The following is an 18794-nucleotide window of genomic DNA, read 5'->3' on the forward strand; positions in this document are numbered from 1 at the left end:
GCCGATTCGGACAATCTTGGTCTTGTTTTGCTCCTGGTGGCGAGCCTTAGCCGCATGAAGCACTTCAGGCCTCTGGGTATCCAAGGTGACAAACCTTCCAGGGAGCTGGTTTCACTAGCTCCATGCGCCAGCCTTTCTCCTTGTTTTCCCTCTGGGCCTCTCTCCTCCTTGTGCAGAAGCCCAGTCTTTCCCCCAACTAGTCCTCAGGGGGTGACCAGCTTCCCTAGTCCTGGGTCTGCCCCCACTGGTCCTGAGGTTAATTAGTCCAGATGGCAGTTAGGGGAGTTCTTCCTTTCAATTGCCGATGGCGTTGGCCTCCAGTCCCAGAGTCCAGCAGAAAAGTACAACCAAGAGAGAGCTCTTTCCCCTGCACAAGATCTTTTAAAAGGGGACGGAAGGTTCAGGGATGCACCTTTGGTCTATCCTGGGGTGCCACATCACCTCTCTGCCCCTGTCCAACCCTCCCTGCACAGCGTTCTAGGATTTTTCAAAATGGCATCACTCAGGGGCCACTTGCCACATCAGCTCTGGGGGTCTCAGCTCCACGACTCGCTGACATCACTGCTAGTGTCTTTCCAGCAAACTTCAAAGGAGTCCCCCTTCTGGTTTGGCTCATGCGGTCTGGGCTCCTTCCTTTGTTTAGTGGGCTTGGTAAGGCCCTCCTCCTGGCACAGGATGACAGCCTGCTGACTGATGCAGGGCAGGCCGCCCTATCCCTTTCCTTCTCAGTTCACATGCAACCAGCCATGGGCCCCTTACCCTTGTTGTGTCGCAGTGGCCTAATCTTAAAAGGTGGACACTGGTGGTAAACACACAGTCCTTTTTTCCATGAGTTTACTGTGGGTGAGTCACAGGTTATGAGGCGCCCCCACAGTAAAAGGTCAAAAAAACAGGTAATCAAGAAGATAAAAATCTGGTCAAATTAGATGGGCTGGACCACCTTCTAACAGACTTAATAAGGAGAAAGATTCCACATGTTGAAGAAATGGTTTGATTTTTTAACAGACTTTACCATATTGTATGTGCTGTTGTAGCATAATTGACATGGCAAATATTTTCAGGGCTCGGATCATACATGGGCTCTTAAAGCCAAGCCAGATCCTTGGCTCGGCTCTGCCACCTCTAATGTACAACAAAGCTAAAGGAGGCTCTCACAATTAATAGATTTGCCTATGACCACTCAACTGGTCAAGAAGCATGCAGCGTAATGTTCCAGGAGCGCCCGGAGGTGTGCAGCTGCATTGGTAAAACTCTCACTCGAGACAAATAAACGAAGGCAGAACATTAATGTAATGCTGCGGGGAGAACGAGTGTCTCGAGGCACAGTGTGAATGGGAGGAAGACTGTGAGAGCGGGAAGTAGGAGAAAGCTAGTTAGACTGATGGAAAGAGGGGCAAGAGATAGAGAAAGAAAAAATGCACCTGACAAAATGTGAAAACAAAAACAAACCTGGCCCGAAGAAATAATGTTCCATTTTCAAACGTGAGGCAGTCGGACAATAACCGATTGGCCTCAAACACATCAACCTACCTTCTCAGTTGCGGGAGCTACGATTGTCAAACCCGGTCAGTTCTCGCCATCCAGGGCAGGCAGGGTCTGGTTCTGGTTCAGGGATAGGTTTGAAGCCTGTTGCCTGTCAAAAGTGATCACACTAGGATACACCTGAAAGTAACTCCACGCCCAAGAACCAGGGCCAATGAAAACAATCTGATGGGGGGGGGAGGTATGGGATGATGGGCCCTAGGATTGACTCGAACCTACAAGCCAAACCTAGGTAACCTTACATGCTCTGGCCACCGTCCTGGACAGCCACTGGAGGGTGTATCCACGCCACAGCTTTGGATGGCACCCTGCGTCATACAAATTACAGACAAACTATGCCCGCTGAAGTCATCACGGACAACGGACAGCAGTCTTAAACTATGGACCATCAAAGTAAATGTTGGCACCCTAACGGCAACTCAAATATTGATAGGAGTGACGATACAAGCCCCCCTCAGACTATTTCACTAATTCAATGCATTATTCAGGATTTTAATCGACAAACTATACGAACATGCCGTCAAGCAATTATAGCCTGCTTGCAGGGAGAAGTGTTATAATTTACTGGCAGATTCTTAAAGTTCGCAGATATAGCAGAGTGGAGACTGCTTAATAGTGCCCAGTAAAGAGCTCTTATTGTTCTTATTCTATTAATTCACGAATAAAAAAAACATCTAGCAGGTTAGAGAAATCAGGCATTTAGACGGGCAGGTGAACCTTAGACAAGTGGCGCGATGTTCCCAATCTACGAGTAGTTGGAATATCCTGAAATAATTAGGGTTTAGCATTGGCAGGCCTTGAGAGGGGTTTTTATAATCAGCAGTTTGTAACCCAAAGTTTTGCATGTGGTAGGTACGCTCAGTAATTCTAGGTGTCAAAAATAATCCAACTAGGACCCTCTGTACGACACACATCAGGAATGGTTAGACTCACTCATAATGTACAGCAAGTGAGTAATGAATTGATCAAATGGGGTATTTTAGACAAGAGGAAACAGCAGGTAGACTGTGTTACTAGCAAATGTACTTTCATTTTGGGCTTTTTCATATGTTTTTTACTAGATAAATTGAGTATTCTTATTGCGAGACTAATCCTTATTTTTATCATGCTTGTTTTAAAATAATGGTTCAATAATGGTAATCCGTATGAAATGTGTATAAATGTGTCTTATTGTAAGTTTTTATTAACTGAACAATACATTTTCATTCATTCATTCATGCATTATTCCTTCCACGCAGGGAGCACCTCTTTACTTTCCAGGACATCCCAGACAAGCACCTAACACTGACTGAAACATTTACCAGCCCCTCCTCTGTGAGTCAGAGCAGGTCAGGCATTCTCGGTTCTGGGCGCTTCCTCAGGAACCTTCAGCTCGGTTCACTAAATTAAAATCTATCTTCATTTCAGGCAAGAAGCTGAAACCGGGCTTTTTGAGTGTTTCTGTCACTGAGGCTGCTACAGTGGTGTCACTGTGCCTTATAAAACGCTATAACTATAATAACACAACATAACGAAATAACAAATGTGGGCCTGGAAATTACCCGTGCAGGCACAACAGAGCACAACACGTCTCCATAATCTCTACTTTCAGAATTGTTCAATGAACTGATAACTCACTGTCCAGTAGTGTTGATTCGGAGGGTACAGGTCTGAAGAAATGTATTTAAAGCTCTGAATAAAAAATACAGTTTGCTTACAACATGAAACACGTGAAACTCGTGAGATTCAAAATGATGTGAATGATCACACATCCAGTGGCATTCCGAAAAATGATGAGTCCCTGAAGAATGTCTTAGGGGCCTCAGACGCCCATAAATCAGCGCTAATCATAGTCCTGAAGTTGAATACGGATGTCATGATGAGTGGGGCCTGAGCGCTGCAGGTGAATGTGTTAAGCCCCTGCACACATGGCATACTACAATGAGAGAGCAGCAAAATATTTATATTATAGCCTTATAAACCGCCGTAGCGGACTATACAGCATTAAAGGCCTGGTCCAGCGTTACAGGCTCGTGCCGAAGGCAAGGGCCTTCAAACAGAGAGCAGGACTTTAATGCCGGTATAGGTTAGTTACGGAGGGCTATAAGGCTAGTAGAACAATTTGCCACTAGAGGGCGGAATGTTCTAACAAATAAAACAAAGGCCTCACGGAGCCCGAGGGGACTGAAATTCCACTCGGGCTCCGTGAGGCGTTTGTTCACAGCGGCAGCTGTGAACGGCAAGACTGGTATGGTGGAGCTCTGGGTTCTACCAACCATTAGAAGACTGAACCACTCTATTGTCTGAAATTGAGCTCCTAAAATGCCAATGTTCTAATTTACATTTTAGTTTGTAAGAATTATTTATACTTGGAACGGCCACTTCCTTTGAGGTCATTATGACTACTGGTGCCAGTCCTGGACTCTTATGTGATAACCTAAAGCATTCTAAGTGCTGTAGTCTTGTTTTGCATTCCACTGAACTAATTAAGCTAACACATTTTTAATCAAAGATTTGCTGGTGAAAAGTTAAAGATTACAGACAGTGCTCATAATGAGCTGGAGTGAGGTGGTCACATTATTTATACTCCATTGTCTTGAATTAATTTATACATTAGATGCAGAGATAACAATGAATCTCTAATATAAGAGTGATGGAGACGGACTGCATTAAACTGGTATGGTTGATGAGGGTATTCTGACATAGGGATGTCACTATTAAACCGATCTGTGTACAACAGCCTAGGGTCCCAATCCTCTGCTCTCAAACACCTATAACAAAGCGTAGAGATAAGGGCCTCCTTTACACCATATTTACCTGGTCATCTATGTGAACCCAGATTCATTTTTTATGTCCTTATTGTATCTGCCTTCCCGATCTTAAGCCAGACCACCTTACTCGCTTGCAGCCGAGAAATTATGAGCTGAGGGATCCCAGAAGTGTAGAGTTAGAGAGCGCACAGATCATACTAAATCCAAACGTAACCACCTTTGTGGGAAGGTGTTCTAGACACTAACTGCTGGATGTGTGGAACTCGTTTTAATTTTCTTCACTTTGAAACATTATTGGACCTTATCTAATAGTGGCTTAATATAGCCTTATAGCCCAAGGTAGCAGGCTATACTGACCGGTATAGCTCTGCTATGGCGGGCTATAAGGCTATTAGAACATTCTGCCACTAGAGGGCAGAATGTACTAACAAGAAAACAAAGGGCTCAGTGAGCCCAAGGGGATTTAAATTCCCTCGGGCTCCATGAGGCCTTTGTTCACAGCAACACCTGTGAACAATAAACATTGAAATGCTAGAGCTCCAGGCTTTTAACAGCGATTAGAAGCCCGGAGCACTCCATTGTCTTCAATGGAACTCTCAACATTCCAATGTTCTAATATATATGGGGTAAAGTATCCCCTGCTTGAAACCACGAGGAGAGTGAGGAACTAGAGTAGCTAGTTTGTTTCCCCGAGGGATATGTAGTAATCAAAAAGAGCTAGCTACTTGGATTATGTACGTGTTATATGTGTCTGTTTGGGAAAAAACAATTGGTTTTTTATGACGGCCCTCACCCACCAACCTAGTTGGTGGCATGCTTCATCATCGGGCTCCACCCGAGGCACCGAGTGTGCCTCAGGTGTGCTTCGACGCCTGGTTACAGCGGAGCAGGTTGCGTCAAGGTAGTGTGCAGTGGGGTATTTTGAGTGGGGTTTTAAAATACTGTCCTAGAGGTCCCAAAAGATTACTTTATTAGTGGGCCCTGGGCAGGGTTAAAAACAAGGCTTTTGGACGTGGTTGGAGAGACTTATGGTCTCCCGTGTCCAGTGTGGTCAACTAGTTTCAGCCAGGCCTTATTTGTTAAACTGGCTTTCGTCAGGACCTATGTGTGAGGGGCTGGATCAAGGGACTCACGTGTTGTCAGTGCCTTCATGTGAAGCACACGCTAAGGTGCTATAATTGTAGGAGGAGGTTTTCCTCTCAGTTTGTACTTCCTAACTTCGGAGGACAAACTTCATGAGTCTCTGGCGGGGATCCGAGACTCCTATGCACTTTGGCACTGTCTCTGGATCTTCTGAATCCCCTGTTGTGTCCGGCCAGGGGCTCCTACAAGCCATAAGTCTCTCCAACCACGTCCAAAAGCCTTGTTTCTAACCCTGCCCAGGGCCCACTAATAAAGTAATCTTTTGGGACCTCTAGGACAGTATTTTAAAACCCCACTCAAAACACCCCACTGCACACTCACTTGACACAACCTGCTCCGCTGTAACCAGGCGTCGAAGCACACCTGAGGCACACTCGGTGCCTCGGGTGGGGCCCGATGATGAAGCATACCACCAACTAGGTTGGTGGGTGAGGGCCTTCATAAAAAAAACAATCGGTTTTTCCCAAACAGACACATACAACACGTACATAAACCAAGTAGTGAGCTCTTTTTGATTACTACGTAAAGTATCCCCTACCACACATTACGATGATACTGCAAGTCACAGAGGAGTTCCATGCCCATACAGAATGAGTTCCTTTATAAGGTTTTGGAACTTCAAGGTTACCTGCAATATCCTTATGTGTGGCAGAGAATTGAATACATGGTCACACCGTAAGCTTTACCAAAACCCACTTAAAAGTGTGCATAAATTAGGTATAAAAATAGATTCTCTTGTGCAAAATAAAACACATTAAAAAGCTGTTAGATGTTTGCTGTAAAAAGATACGAGAATAGGTTTAATACAAATCAGTTGTGAAAAAACAAAACAAAAGGGACAGTGGCTCGGAATGCATTTAAACATGCAGAATGATTCTAACTTTCGTATAATAATCAGGCAGTGCAAAAAAGAAAATGTTGCCATACATTTCTCCTTTCTGTTTGTCACTGTACAGTTAGAAAATCAGAGCAGAAGATATAAAATGAACGTTTTGCGAACTAATCTGCCTTTCCCCATGGCTGCTGGCACCGGCAGCAGGCACTGTGATGTCAGAACTCAACTATAATAAGTTATTACAGTTGAGCGGCTATGTAATTTCTCTATAATAAGCGACTAGGTGCATCACAAGTCGCCTATACCAAAGAAATTGGAGACTGTTTTAGACAGGGACTGCAGAAACCCATGTATTCTAAAGTGATCACATCCTTCAGTCTTGCTTCAAACCATCACCCATCCTGGACTCCTATTTTGTACTGTATGCACCTTGTCTACAGTAAATGTCCTTCTTGCTCTGGTCCCTCCTAAGCTGCATTTACCTTCAGACTTGGCTGGGAGTGGAGCGTGGTCACCAAGTTGTGCAGGGTGTCAAATCCCAGCTTGATGTTGAAGCGCCTCTTCTGCTCTGCTGAGATGTGTGTGATGCGACGGGTTTCCATCTAAGAGAAGGAAGAAAATCATTTACTCAAGACTCCTGTAGAAAACTTATCAGTCAGCCAATCACTGTGGGTCATCAGAGAGGAAGAGTAGGATCCTACTGTGGTTGCAGCTAAATCATAACCCCAGGAATTGTCTCCAAATAAATTATCATACCCAATAAGATCTTCATAATGCAGTCTCAATACTTCTGCAAAGTTGAGTGAGGGCTACTGCCTCACTCACCTGATGGAGAGGACAAAAGAGGCTGCCAAAGCTATGTTTATGAAGAATGAGGAGTGCCTCAAAGTAATTTCCGTGAAGCTCTCCACCAAGGTGGGGGGAGTAAGGAAGTGCCAATACTGTGTCACAATCAGGCACATGTACCTCGACAGATGAAAAGGAGCATACCTCACCTCCTAATACAACACTCATCTCAAACTATGTGAATTCTGAAACTCCCACTGCCTCCCCAACTTCTTCTGAAACACTATCATCAAAACATTAGCACTTCAGCAGCGATCCCACAGTTACTGCAACAGCCTTCTACACTCTGCTACTCATGTTTCCACCCCTCAAGAAACTCAGGTAGTCAATGCTGCACTTTGCTTCAGGGCAAGAGAGGACACAAGCACCTCTTTTTGCTACTGCTGACCACAATCCATCCTAACTACTTGCTGCTCCTATGAGGTATTACCAAGACCATTTTCTGGTGGTTTTCTTTCCGCTCTGGATAATACATCGTCTTCAAAAAGGGATATCTCCAGATCCCCTACGCTCCCAGTCTCTTGAGGAACTCCACAAGGCTCCAACCACGTACCCATTGTCTTCAATCTTTAAGTGAAGCCTCTTTAGTGCTCAGTTAAATACCCTACCACTCGCGGCCTTTAAAACCCATTAGTAAGCCAAAACACTCACCTTTACTGCAGGATTTCATTAGCACAAGCAAATCCCAGCTTCCGTCTCATCTAACTGAGCATGGCAGCTGTAAAGCTGAACTACACCAACATATCAGAATGTGTTCTCCTTCTTGGGGTAACTCATAAACATCTAATTCTGTTGTCTCTATCTGGCATGAACCTTGGGATATCACCCTCACTCTTGTGCAATATTTTATATCTATATATCACAGATCTGCACTGGCTCCCCTCCTCTTCAGCCTGCATCAAGTGGAATATACTGAAGTTTCCAAAAAGACTTCAACACCAGCAAACCAGATGAGTTACCTACCAAGCGTATGATCTTCAAACAAGGCATTTTTCTGCTATGTGCCAAAACTGTGGAATGATTTTCTACTGCACCCCATCATTAGTATATTGCAGGAATAGTTTGCAAACATTTTTGGCCTGGCGTTTACTGTCACTCCCAGCTCATCTAAGGAATCCACTTCAGTAGAGGACCCTTATAACAAGTAATCTAGCCACAGCATCATATCAATCAATTAAGACTGATCAATGAATAACTCGAATGTATAACAATGGGACAGCCACCCTTGTGACATATAATAATTACTGAATGATAAATTCAGTTACATAACCTACATAAACCTCTGCAAGTGTACTATGTTTACTCAACTTTTTGTATCCCCACAGCAGTTGTTGACCTCTGAAGACAGGTTTGCGCTTAACAAATAAATTGAAAATATGGAGTAAAGAAATATATGAAGAGGACTGCTAAACACCCTACGTAGTTGTAAAAGCTCTGAATCTGCCAAGGTCTTGAGCATAATTCTGTAAAATGCTTTACAGCTACACTCTCCAATCTTGGGTGCTTCCGAGACCACCATATAGGACTCACCCTGATCGACGCTGGTCTGCCAGGGCTAGAGAAAGAAGACTGAAGTCCCAAGGACAGAGTTGGTGACACTGATCCAGAACTCCGCCTGCTGTCACCTGGAGGTGAGGAAACACACAGAATGAAAAAAAAGGGGAAGATATGAAGGTCGTAAATGGAGAAAGGCAAGTTCTGAAATTGGTCACACTGCATACACGAAATGTTTAATCTCAGATTACTCCAGCTTTATAGATAGGGTATGACCGCCAAGATTTAGGGTTCCACCCTTCCACTAATGTGTGTGTGCAAATCTAACAGTTGTATGATTGACCTGTGATGAAGTAGTATGTTATATTAGTGTAGGCAGAAATGATCTTCTCACTCATCTAAACAGTGAACAGAGATTAGATTCAGTGCCCCCTGACAGCAGGGTTGATACACAACCAACTGTATTCTTGTGCTGAGGTAATGTATTTGGGTTGGATGAACTACCCATCAAGATTTGCTTTCTGTGGTTCGCTGATGAGGATCCTAGTTTATGGTTGCTCATACTCATGCCAATTAGTCTAATTGCACTGGAAGACTAGATAGCTTCATTCTAAAAGGTGTCATGTTTTTATTTAGAAGGGGGAGTGAGCTATTTTGCAAATTCATTTGTTGTACTTTATAAACCCAGTTCTTATTCTAATGCATAATATGTACAATCATGATCCTTACCATGACAGGCAACCACAAAGCAAACTCGATCCACAGGAAAACACTGATGCGATGTGAGAGGGACCACAAGGCATCATCAGCACAGATTTATCAGTTAGAAAACATTATCTTTTTCCTTTAATTCTAATTTCTAAAAAGCCATTTCTAAATTAATTTTATCTCTGTTTTTTCTTGAGTCAATTCCTATGTTTTCCCCTCTAGAATGTATTGTTTTGTTATATGTTCTGACCCGGCCTGGTATAGCAGTAAGATGTTCCGCTTATGGTCACTTGCTTACCCCTATTACAAGTTTATCTTCTTTTTGTACCCAATAAAATCTGCCATCTACTGACATAACTGAAAACTTCATTTTAGTGTAGTTCATCAAAACGAATCCTAGTCAGCATCACGCCTGTTTATATGTGGCCCATACACCTTCTCCACTGCCCCCGCTTTGTGGTGCATCATCACTAATGTCCTAATGAAAATAACCCTATTGTTGTAGCGCTCTACTGAATGACATAATGAGTGGAAAGAGAGATGGGAAAGGCCAACCCTTAAACTAATAGTCATACAATCACCATGACGTCACCCTTATTACTCACCTACATTCTGTCCGTTTTATATTCTTAGCCATTTGGTAGATTTTGCAGTAGGACGAACAAGAGAGAACGGAGTATGAGGAAATGTAGTCTCGGACTGTGACTGTCTAGGTACATATAGAACTGTGAATTGCTCAGAGAAGCAGCAACACAAGTAAAACCCCTGCAGAATGCGCGGAACAAACTGAAACAGGTACCTGCATGCGTCTCTGAAGTAGACATGCTCAGTAGACATGCCCACAGACCATAAGTGAAGCCACCTTGGCTCTGGGAAGATATTCAAATTGGTGAAGGAGAAGATCTTCTTAAAGAATAGCAATGTATGTGTGATAAAGGTGCTCTGGGCCTTTGGATGGAAAAAAGGATGGATCATATGAATGGGGAGCATTGGTCATATTCAATTGTATTGTGAAGCTCATCCTTGGGTGAGGTGCTAGTTTTCTTTACTGAGCTGATATTCTGTCAACACCACTGGGACAATCTAGGGGTGGTTTCAAAGACCATCACTACCCAATGCCAAGCCAAAGGCCCAAATAAGGGTAGGCCGTCCAATGTCATTTACACCAATGCCCCTTCATTCTTGGCCTGCCACTGACAGCCTGGTGGAACCAGACAGAACAACGTTTTAAATGTCCCTCACATGCTAGGAGAAAACTACCAGTGTGTCTGGGACATTTGTTAAGTAGGTCCTGAATTAATTCATAGAGCTGAAACGCTTCAGCTGCAGTGGGAGGCAGGATGTCTCCTCTGCGAAAACCGAAAGCAAACGAACAGACAGTCCTGTTCCTTCACGTTCGATATCACAGCAGAGGAGACCCCTTGCCTCCCACTGCAGCTGAAGCATTTCAGGTCTATGAATTAACCCCCTCCTGGGAGAGATAGTTCTTCCCAGAAAGGAGACAAAGTTTCCAGGGATGTTTTAAGGCATGGGCAAGGTGGGCTCTGGCCCAGGGCCCCAGCCTTTTAAAACAGGGGGGGGGGATGGGGGGTGCTGAAAGAGCCAGCTCTGTTCTACAGAGTCTTGCCCTCGTGACCTTGAAATTTTTTTTAAACACAATGTTGTAAATAGTGTTTTTCTATCATTCATTTTTAATGTAAAGAAGAGTCCATTACAGACATTTTGCAGCCAAAAGTTGTTTATGCGTCATGTAACATCCATATAAAATGTTATTTTAGATCAATACAGGACCTCGCATATGAGAAACGGGAGGGTGTGACAAAGATTAGAAGTAATATTAGTGAAGTGCTGTTGTGTTACATACTGAAAACACACATCACTATCCCTGAATATCATATGTACACACATTTAGTATTTGACCAAAGAAGGCATGAAAGAGCTGAGACTGGATCATAAAATCAAAGCTGGTCCGAACAGGGGCCCCCAAAATACATTTGGCCCAGGGCCCTCAAAATCCTTAAAACATCCCTGAAAGTTTCTTTTAAAATTACACAGGCAGGCGCGCAAAATGCCAGCCAGCCATGTGTTGTTTAAACAGCATGCAAATTGCTTGTCTTGACACTAAATATGGTTATAAATAAAGTAGTATGTATTCATTTGTAATGTGACTTTTCTGTTTTTGTTTCCTTTTATTATCAGTCATGGATCATTCAGGCAGCTCTAGAAAACAATTAAAAGTTCTTTCTATTTATATTTGCTGTTCAAAGTATGCACAGACAAGTGCTGAAAATACGGCTTTAGGTGACTGCTTATTTTTATACCATCTGTGACAACAAAATAATGAGCTGGCTACCCTAATCATAAGACTGGAAGTTTGTTGCGGGATCAGCACACTATTTATTTCCTCCACCATGATCCCTGGTTACTGCCATAATAGCAATAGTTTAACACATTTGAAACCCTACGCTGCAGTCAATAACATGCTGAGTTACTTCAAGTGTCTGGGATTGCACCTTGCATTTAGACAACTGCTCCTCATTCTCGCCCTTCACTTTCACCCTCACCCTGCACTCACACTGATCCGATACACTCACACCATTCACCCACTTACCCTCCACTCACACTGATCACCATGCACTCACACCATTCACCCGCTCACCCTGCACTCACACTGATCACCATGCACTCACACCATTCACCCACTTACCCTCCACTCACAGTGATCACGCTGCACTCACAGCGATCACAATGCGCTCACACTGATCACAATGCGCTCACACTGATCACAATGCGCTCACACTGATCACAATGCGCTCACACTGATCACCATGCACTCACACTGATCACCATGCACTCACACCATTGACCCATTTACCCTCCACTCACAGTGATCACTCTGCACTCACAATGCACTTGCGCTGTTCACCCTGTACCTCACCCTGCAGTCACACGAGCCCACGACTCAACCTGCACTCGTGACACTTCACTCAACTGTCCCCCTCACTGTTCAATCTGCAATCTCACTCAAATAAGCCCACCACTAACCATACATTCATTCGTCCCACTCTGCACCAACATGCGCACCCAAATTCATATGGTCACCTCACTCACCCCTGTACACAAGTAAGGGCATGTCCTGCCCCATCAAGGTTTTCGTCCTAAATTACAAAAGGAGACATCTAAATGCACTGCAATTCTGCCTTCCAGGGGCTCCTTGATAGAGAGAGTTCTGTTTTTGCCTTGATGGCCTGGAATAATTACTAAACAGATTCTTGCAAATACCGTTTTGTTTAATCTCTTTTTAATGTGATTGATGTGAGGGAGTCTATTACTATTTGAAGAGAAATGTGTTTGTTTCATGCAACAACCATAAAAACGTTAACCATAAAAAAGTTAGCTCCAAGCGAGTCCTCACGTATGAGAAATTGGAGGATATCACAGATATTAATCACTGTAAAATTAGTGGGCTGCTGCTTTGTTACAACAGTGAAAGCACATCACTATCTCGGAATATTAGATGTAAACGCTTTTAGAATTTCGACTACAGTGCCTGTGCACCGTTAGTTGCCTGGCTAAATAGGGTATGGCAGAGCTGAAAGTAAATCATTTAAACTCAAAGCTGTACTGAACAGGGGCCCCCAAAATAGTTTTGGCCCAGGGCACCCAAAATTACTAACATGTCCATGCCATCACAAAGTCTGTCAGACAACATTACCATGAAGTAAAATAGACAACATCATTAATTTATTATTAGTTCTATTTTTTTTAAACATAAGCCCGACGTGTCCTAAACTCCCACTGCTTCAGGCAAGCAACTTATCGTACTACTTAGGAATTCTCAATTAGGTGTTCGTTCAATGCCCTCTCTGTGGACTTTCAACTGTCTTCGGATCCATAACTGGCTGGTGGGCAATTATCCCATTATAATGCTGCCTAAAATGTTTGTTAATGATTTCTAGAGAAGAATTGTTTCTCGTGTATGAGCTCTGAGCTAGGGAGAGCTCGAAAAATCTAACACTGTCTCCCTTACAGTCCCTGTCTTGGCTGAAAATGTCTGCAGAATATTCAGCTTTGGGAGAAACTGCTATCAAAACTCTCTTGCCTTTCAGCTCATCCTATTTATGTGAGATTGGGTTTTCAGCAGTTGCGGTGTTAAATACTAAGTACCATTCAAGACTGGATGTGGAGCAGAATCTGAGGATGGCAGTAGCAAAAAATCCATCCACAGATTGATAGTCTCTGAAAAAGAGGCACACCGTGTCACATTTATGTTGAGGGTGTTAATATCAATCTATGTCATGTGTAAAACAAAGCATCCTAGTAAAAACAATCTGCGCACATTTTATCTTGAAAAGTGGTGTTTTGAGCTGTGTAATAAGCCTCTGTCATTTCACCACACCCACTCACAAACCTGCAGTTTACTAAACACTCTTATTGTATTGAACGTTATATGCTGGATATGCCCGGAATATGCGCGTGGCGGTCGATTCCAGAATTTCTTTCAGGTGGTGGGGGGGCCCAAAATCTAAAAATATTCAGCTGGGGGGGCTCAACGTACAAAAGTTTGAAGACCTCTGCACTAGGGTAAGAAGACATTGGAGCAGCAGTACCATAATAAAGCAAAACTCTCACTCTATGATGGTGTCCTGGAGCCTATGTCTGAGCCACCAAGATTAGCTCTTGACAACAAGAAGTTTTCCAGTACAACAGGCTCTCTTCACATGAAGACAACAATCAATACAAGACAGCATGAATGGCAAACATTCAGTTCCCCTTCTAAAGCAATTTAAGAAGAAGGCTTAGTGCTCAGCATGCTATCTGGTATTAGATTTGCTCTATCTAAAAGTATTAGCAAGTCAGTGTTGTCAACAAAAGAGAAAGTGAGGGCGCACACAATGGTTCTGACAACTGATGGGCTCCAGGAGGTTTGGTCCTCACCCCAGGAAGGCATCAGGGAGACTAGGTTTGCATCACAGAAATCTATTAGAAATAAAAGAAGCAATATGTTCCAAGGGTGAGAATCCCACTTCCTAATGTAAATGCTGGGCCTTCATCTTACTGTGAAAAGATATCAGGTCTTTCTCACGACTCAAGTGTTGGTTAGATTAGGCCATCATCACAGGAAGGTACCAGATCCTCCTGAAGAGATAAGTACATCACCAGAAACACTTGTCTCACCACAGGCTGATGTCGGCGAGAGTCTCTCTGATTTTGGGACCAGCATGGAGCCCGTCTGAGAAGAGGCGGATGGGCTTCTTTGCAGCGGAGCAGGAACAGACAAAGTGGGGCTGGATCCTGACGACACCAGTGGGTTTAACAGCACCTGCTGTGTTGTACTCGGTGAAAGACGAGGAGAGAGATCCGATACCTGGCACAGCTGTGAAAAGATACATATATTTTCAGATACATGTGTTACACTGCTTCTAAGAAGGTGAAGCTGATCTACTCACCAAGTAAAGCTGTGAACTCTTAGTATTGGTGTTAATAAATCGACGTATCAAGGATAAAAGAAGAAATAGACTTGCAATATGGGAGACTTTCTTGTTCTTGATCTTGTTCTGTATGTTAGTGGGAGGCAGTGGTGCAGCTACTATTTGTTCTCGGGTACATCGACAAGGAAACCTAGTTTTGCAAATTCAAGCCAGCCCCCAGTGCAGCTGTGACCCCAGTACACAGTCTTTACACAAGCATCCAGGCTCACACTATGCAGCACAGGAGCTCCAGGCATAACCCATTTCCCACTAACTAGTACACATGACTATGAACTTGTCTGTGAGGACTAGTGAGTGTGTAATTTGCAACACCTTGCTAACATGCATGTTTCCTTTCACAGTCCTTGGTGCCTATTTATTGAAAAGCACAGCCGGCTTCAGAAGTCCCAGCGGACACAACTGCACAGATTGCAGCGGGGAGTGAGGGCTACACTGTGAAGCTTTGCAGTCACTGCTAAATAGAAACAAGAAATGCATTTTCTATTTTCAACATTTTATCTTTTTTGGCATCATTTCGGTTATAAAGCCATGTCTTGTAAATGTATTTGTATTGTGAATTCCATGTTACAAATATGTATATAAAACATTACAGGTCAAAACGTAGACAGAATTTTTCGTATAATTTGTACATCATCAATATTGCTAAAAGCTTTGATCCTTTATAATAGCTTTTCTTAGTAGTTGATCCTTAAGAGTCAACTTTCCCTTATAAATTTCCCCAGAGTTTTGCCAAATTTTCTATCTGGCCCATTAATTTAAGCACACGAACACTCACATTTTCAAACTGTATCTAGTTTATTGCAGCATGACGCATACGTCAGTAGTTGGAATGATTACCAAAATTGCGTGAGGAGTATTTGCTTTTAACATGACGAGGGAAATGAATTTCCTTTTTGACGTACACAAGCCCTAGGCATACGGTGTGTTGCCTAAAAGGCGAGGGTTCGGCTCCATGGCTAGCTTTATACAGGACCTCATGAAACTCCCACCAGGTAAGAAACAGGTAGGAGGACACACTAAAGCCATATATACCCAATCCCTGACATTGTCATCCTGACAAGTGGGACACTGACTAGAAACATTAGTGTAGATGTTATGCAGAAAGGAATGGGTGTATTATAGCATCCATTTAGTGCAATACTACATTTGTCTCTTATATTCACTTGAAGTTCATTCTAAGAAAAATCCCTATAACTATGGGATTGATTGAAAAAACTCTGCCATACCTAATGCACCATGTATCTTGGTTAAGGGCAGAGTCTGAAAGGTGCTAAATATTTGACAATATAAAAAGGTATACTTTCAACCCCCCTCCGAAACTGCATGCTGACTGTCTTCCACCCAGCCAAGTAGTGCTTGACATGGATAATCTTCTCCCATATTTTGACTTGCTCCGCGCACAACCGCGGAATTAAAAAAAAACATTTCTGCTTAATTAATGTAGCTAATGTCATATACTTTAATATTAAGAGGTTTGCACAAAAAAGGGTAAGTCATGGCCTTCCTGTCATGTTTGCGATTAGTGAGTCATCAAAGAAACAAAAGAACATATAATTCATAAGAAAACAATGAGAAAAAGAATGCACAAAACAGGCCTGACAAAGTAAAACATTTGGAAGGGCAAGGCCGACTACTCTGGAATAGAGAAAAAGGTCTGTAGACTTATAAGAGGTCAGTGATGGGCCAAAAGAAAACTCATATAGTAACCTACCAATTGTATCAAAGCAACTCAACAGTAGAAAACAAGGAGGCTTCAAAATAAAAATAACAAGTAATAATATTGATATTTTTACTAATGCGGTTCTATCGATAATTGCCTGTGATCGAGTCAGTGGGTAATTAATGTCTGTCTTAAGAACGGGGGATAAAGAGTTATAAAAAGATCAGCTTTTTTCAGTAGTGTGAATCCCTGGATACATCTTGGGCCTTTTTAGTTTGGAAGAAGTTATTATCAGCGAATATAATGGAATTCAGAATCTTGTTTTTGGAATACAAAGCTATTACTCCGATAAAACAAAGTGCATTGTACCATGGGGATACTACTACTATAACATAGCTCCATACGAGTATCACTGGATATGTTACACAGCTGCTACAATACTGCTAGTACTACTACTATAACATAACTCCATACAAGTATCACTGGATATGTTACACAGCTGCTACAATACTGCTAGTACTACTACTATAACATAGCTCCATACGAGTATCACTGGATATGTTACACAGCTGCTACAATACTGCTAGTACTACTACTATAACATAACTCCATACAAGTATCACTGGATATGTTACACAGCTGCTACAATACTGCTAGTACTACTACTATAACATAACTCCATACAAGTATCACTGGATATGTTACACAGCTGCTACAATACTGCTAGTACTACTACTATAACATAACTCCATACAAGTATCACTGGATATGTTACACAGCTGCTACAATACTGCTAGTACTAATACTATAACATCACTCCATACAAGTATCACTGGATATGTTACACGGCTGCTAGAATACTGCTAGTACTACTACTATCAACCAACCCCATGCACGTACCACAGGGATACATCAGCAGCAGTTACAACCCTGCTAGTAGCACCACTATTACACAACTGCATACAAGTACCACAGGGAGACGTTAACAGCAGCTACAATCCTGCTAGTAGTACTACTATTACATAACTCCATACAAGTACCACAGGAATAGGTTACACGGCTGCTACAATACTGCTAGTACTACTACTATAACATAACTCCATACAAGTATCACTGGATATGTTACACAGCTGCTACAATACTGCTAGTACTACTACTATAACATAACTCCATACAAGTATCACTGGATATGTTACACAGCTGCTACAATACTGCTAGTACTACTACTATAACATAACTCCATACAAGTATCACTGGAGATGTTACACAGCTGCTACAATACTGCTAGTACTACTACTATAACATAACTCCATACAAGTATCACTGGATATGTTGCACAGCTGCTACAATACTGCTAGTACTACTACTATAACATAACTCCATACAAGTATCACTGGATATGTTACACAGCTGCTACAATACTGCTAGTACTACTACTATAACATAACTCCATACAAGTATCACTGGATATGTTACACAGCTGCTACAATACTGCTAGTACTACCCTATAACATAACTCCATACAAGTATCACTGGATATGTTACACGGCTGCTGGAATACTGCTAGTACTACTACTATCAACCAACCCCATACACGTACCACAGGGATACATTAGCAGCAGTTACAACCCTGCTAGTAGCACCACTATTACACAACTCCATACAAGTACCACAGGGAGACGTTAACAGCAGCTACAATCCTGCTAGTAGTACTACTATTACATAACTCCATACAAGTACCACAAGAATAGGTTACACTGCTGCTACAATACTGCTAGTACTACTACTATTACCCAACTCCATACAAGTACCACAGGGAGACGTTAACAGCAGCTACAATCCTGCTAGTAGTACTACTATCACATAACTCCATACAAGTACCACAGGGAGACGTTAGTACTACTTCTATTACACAACTCCATACAAGTATTACTGGGTTACGTTACACAGCTGCTACAATCCTCCTTGTACAACTACTGTTACATAACTCCATACAAGTACCACAGGGTTATGTTACCCACTGCTACAATACTGCTAGTACTACGACTATTACACAACCCCATACAAGTATCACTGGGATACGTTACACAGCTGCTACAATCCTGTTGGTACCGCTACTATTACACAACCCCATACAAGTATCACAGGGAGACGTTACACAACTGCTACAATTGTGCTAGTACGACTACTATTCTAGTACTCAGATCAGCAGATTGCGCTGCCTGAATGTTCCCTATGCTGTTGAGCCGCATCTGTCATCGCTTGGACCGGACACGTTTCACAACCAACTATGATCTATCCCACACCAGCTAGAAAAGTCCTTG

General features: G+C 42.7%; 1 protein-coding gene across 1 annotated transcript in view; it reads right to left on the reverse strand.

Moving 5' to 3' along the window:
- Nucleotides 1-18794, reverse strand: part of MLXIPL (MLX interacting protein like) — a 735879-nt gene that overhangs the window by 85791 nt on the left and 631294 nt on the right. The window contains exons 11-13 of the mRNA XM_085649671.1: nucleotides 14497-14695; nucleotides 8647-8741; nucleotides 6753-6872 (exon numbers count right to left, since the gene is read on the reverse strand). Of these exons, the coding sequence (XP_085505797.1) occupies nucleotides 6753-6872; nucleotides 8647-8741; nucleotides 14497-14695 (414 nt within the window). The remainder of the gene's footprint in view (nucleotides 1-6752; nucleotides 6873-8646; nucleotides 8742-14496; nucleotides 14696-18794) is intronic.

The sequence above is a fragment of the Triturus cristatus genome, chromosome 3_2 (genome assembly GCF_964204655.1).
Source record: "Triturus cristatus chromosome 3_2, aTriCri1.1, whole genome shotgun sequence".
Taxonomy (NCBI): domain Eukaryota; kingdom Metazoa; phylum Chordata; class Amphibia; order Caudata; family Salamandridae; genus Triturus; species Triturus cristatus.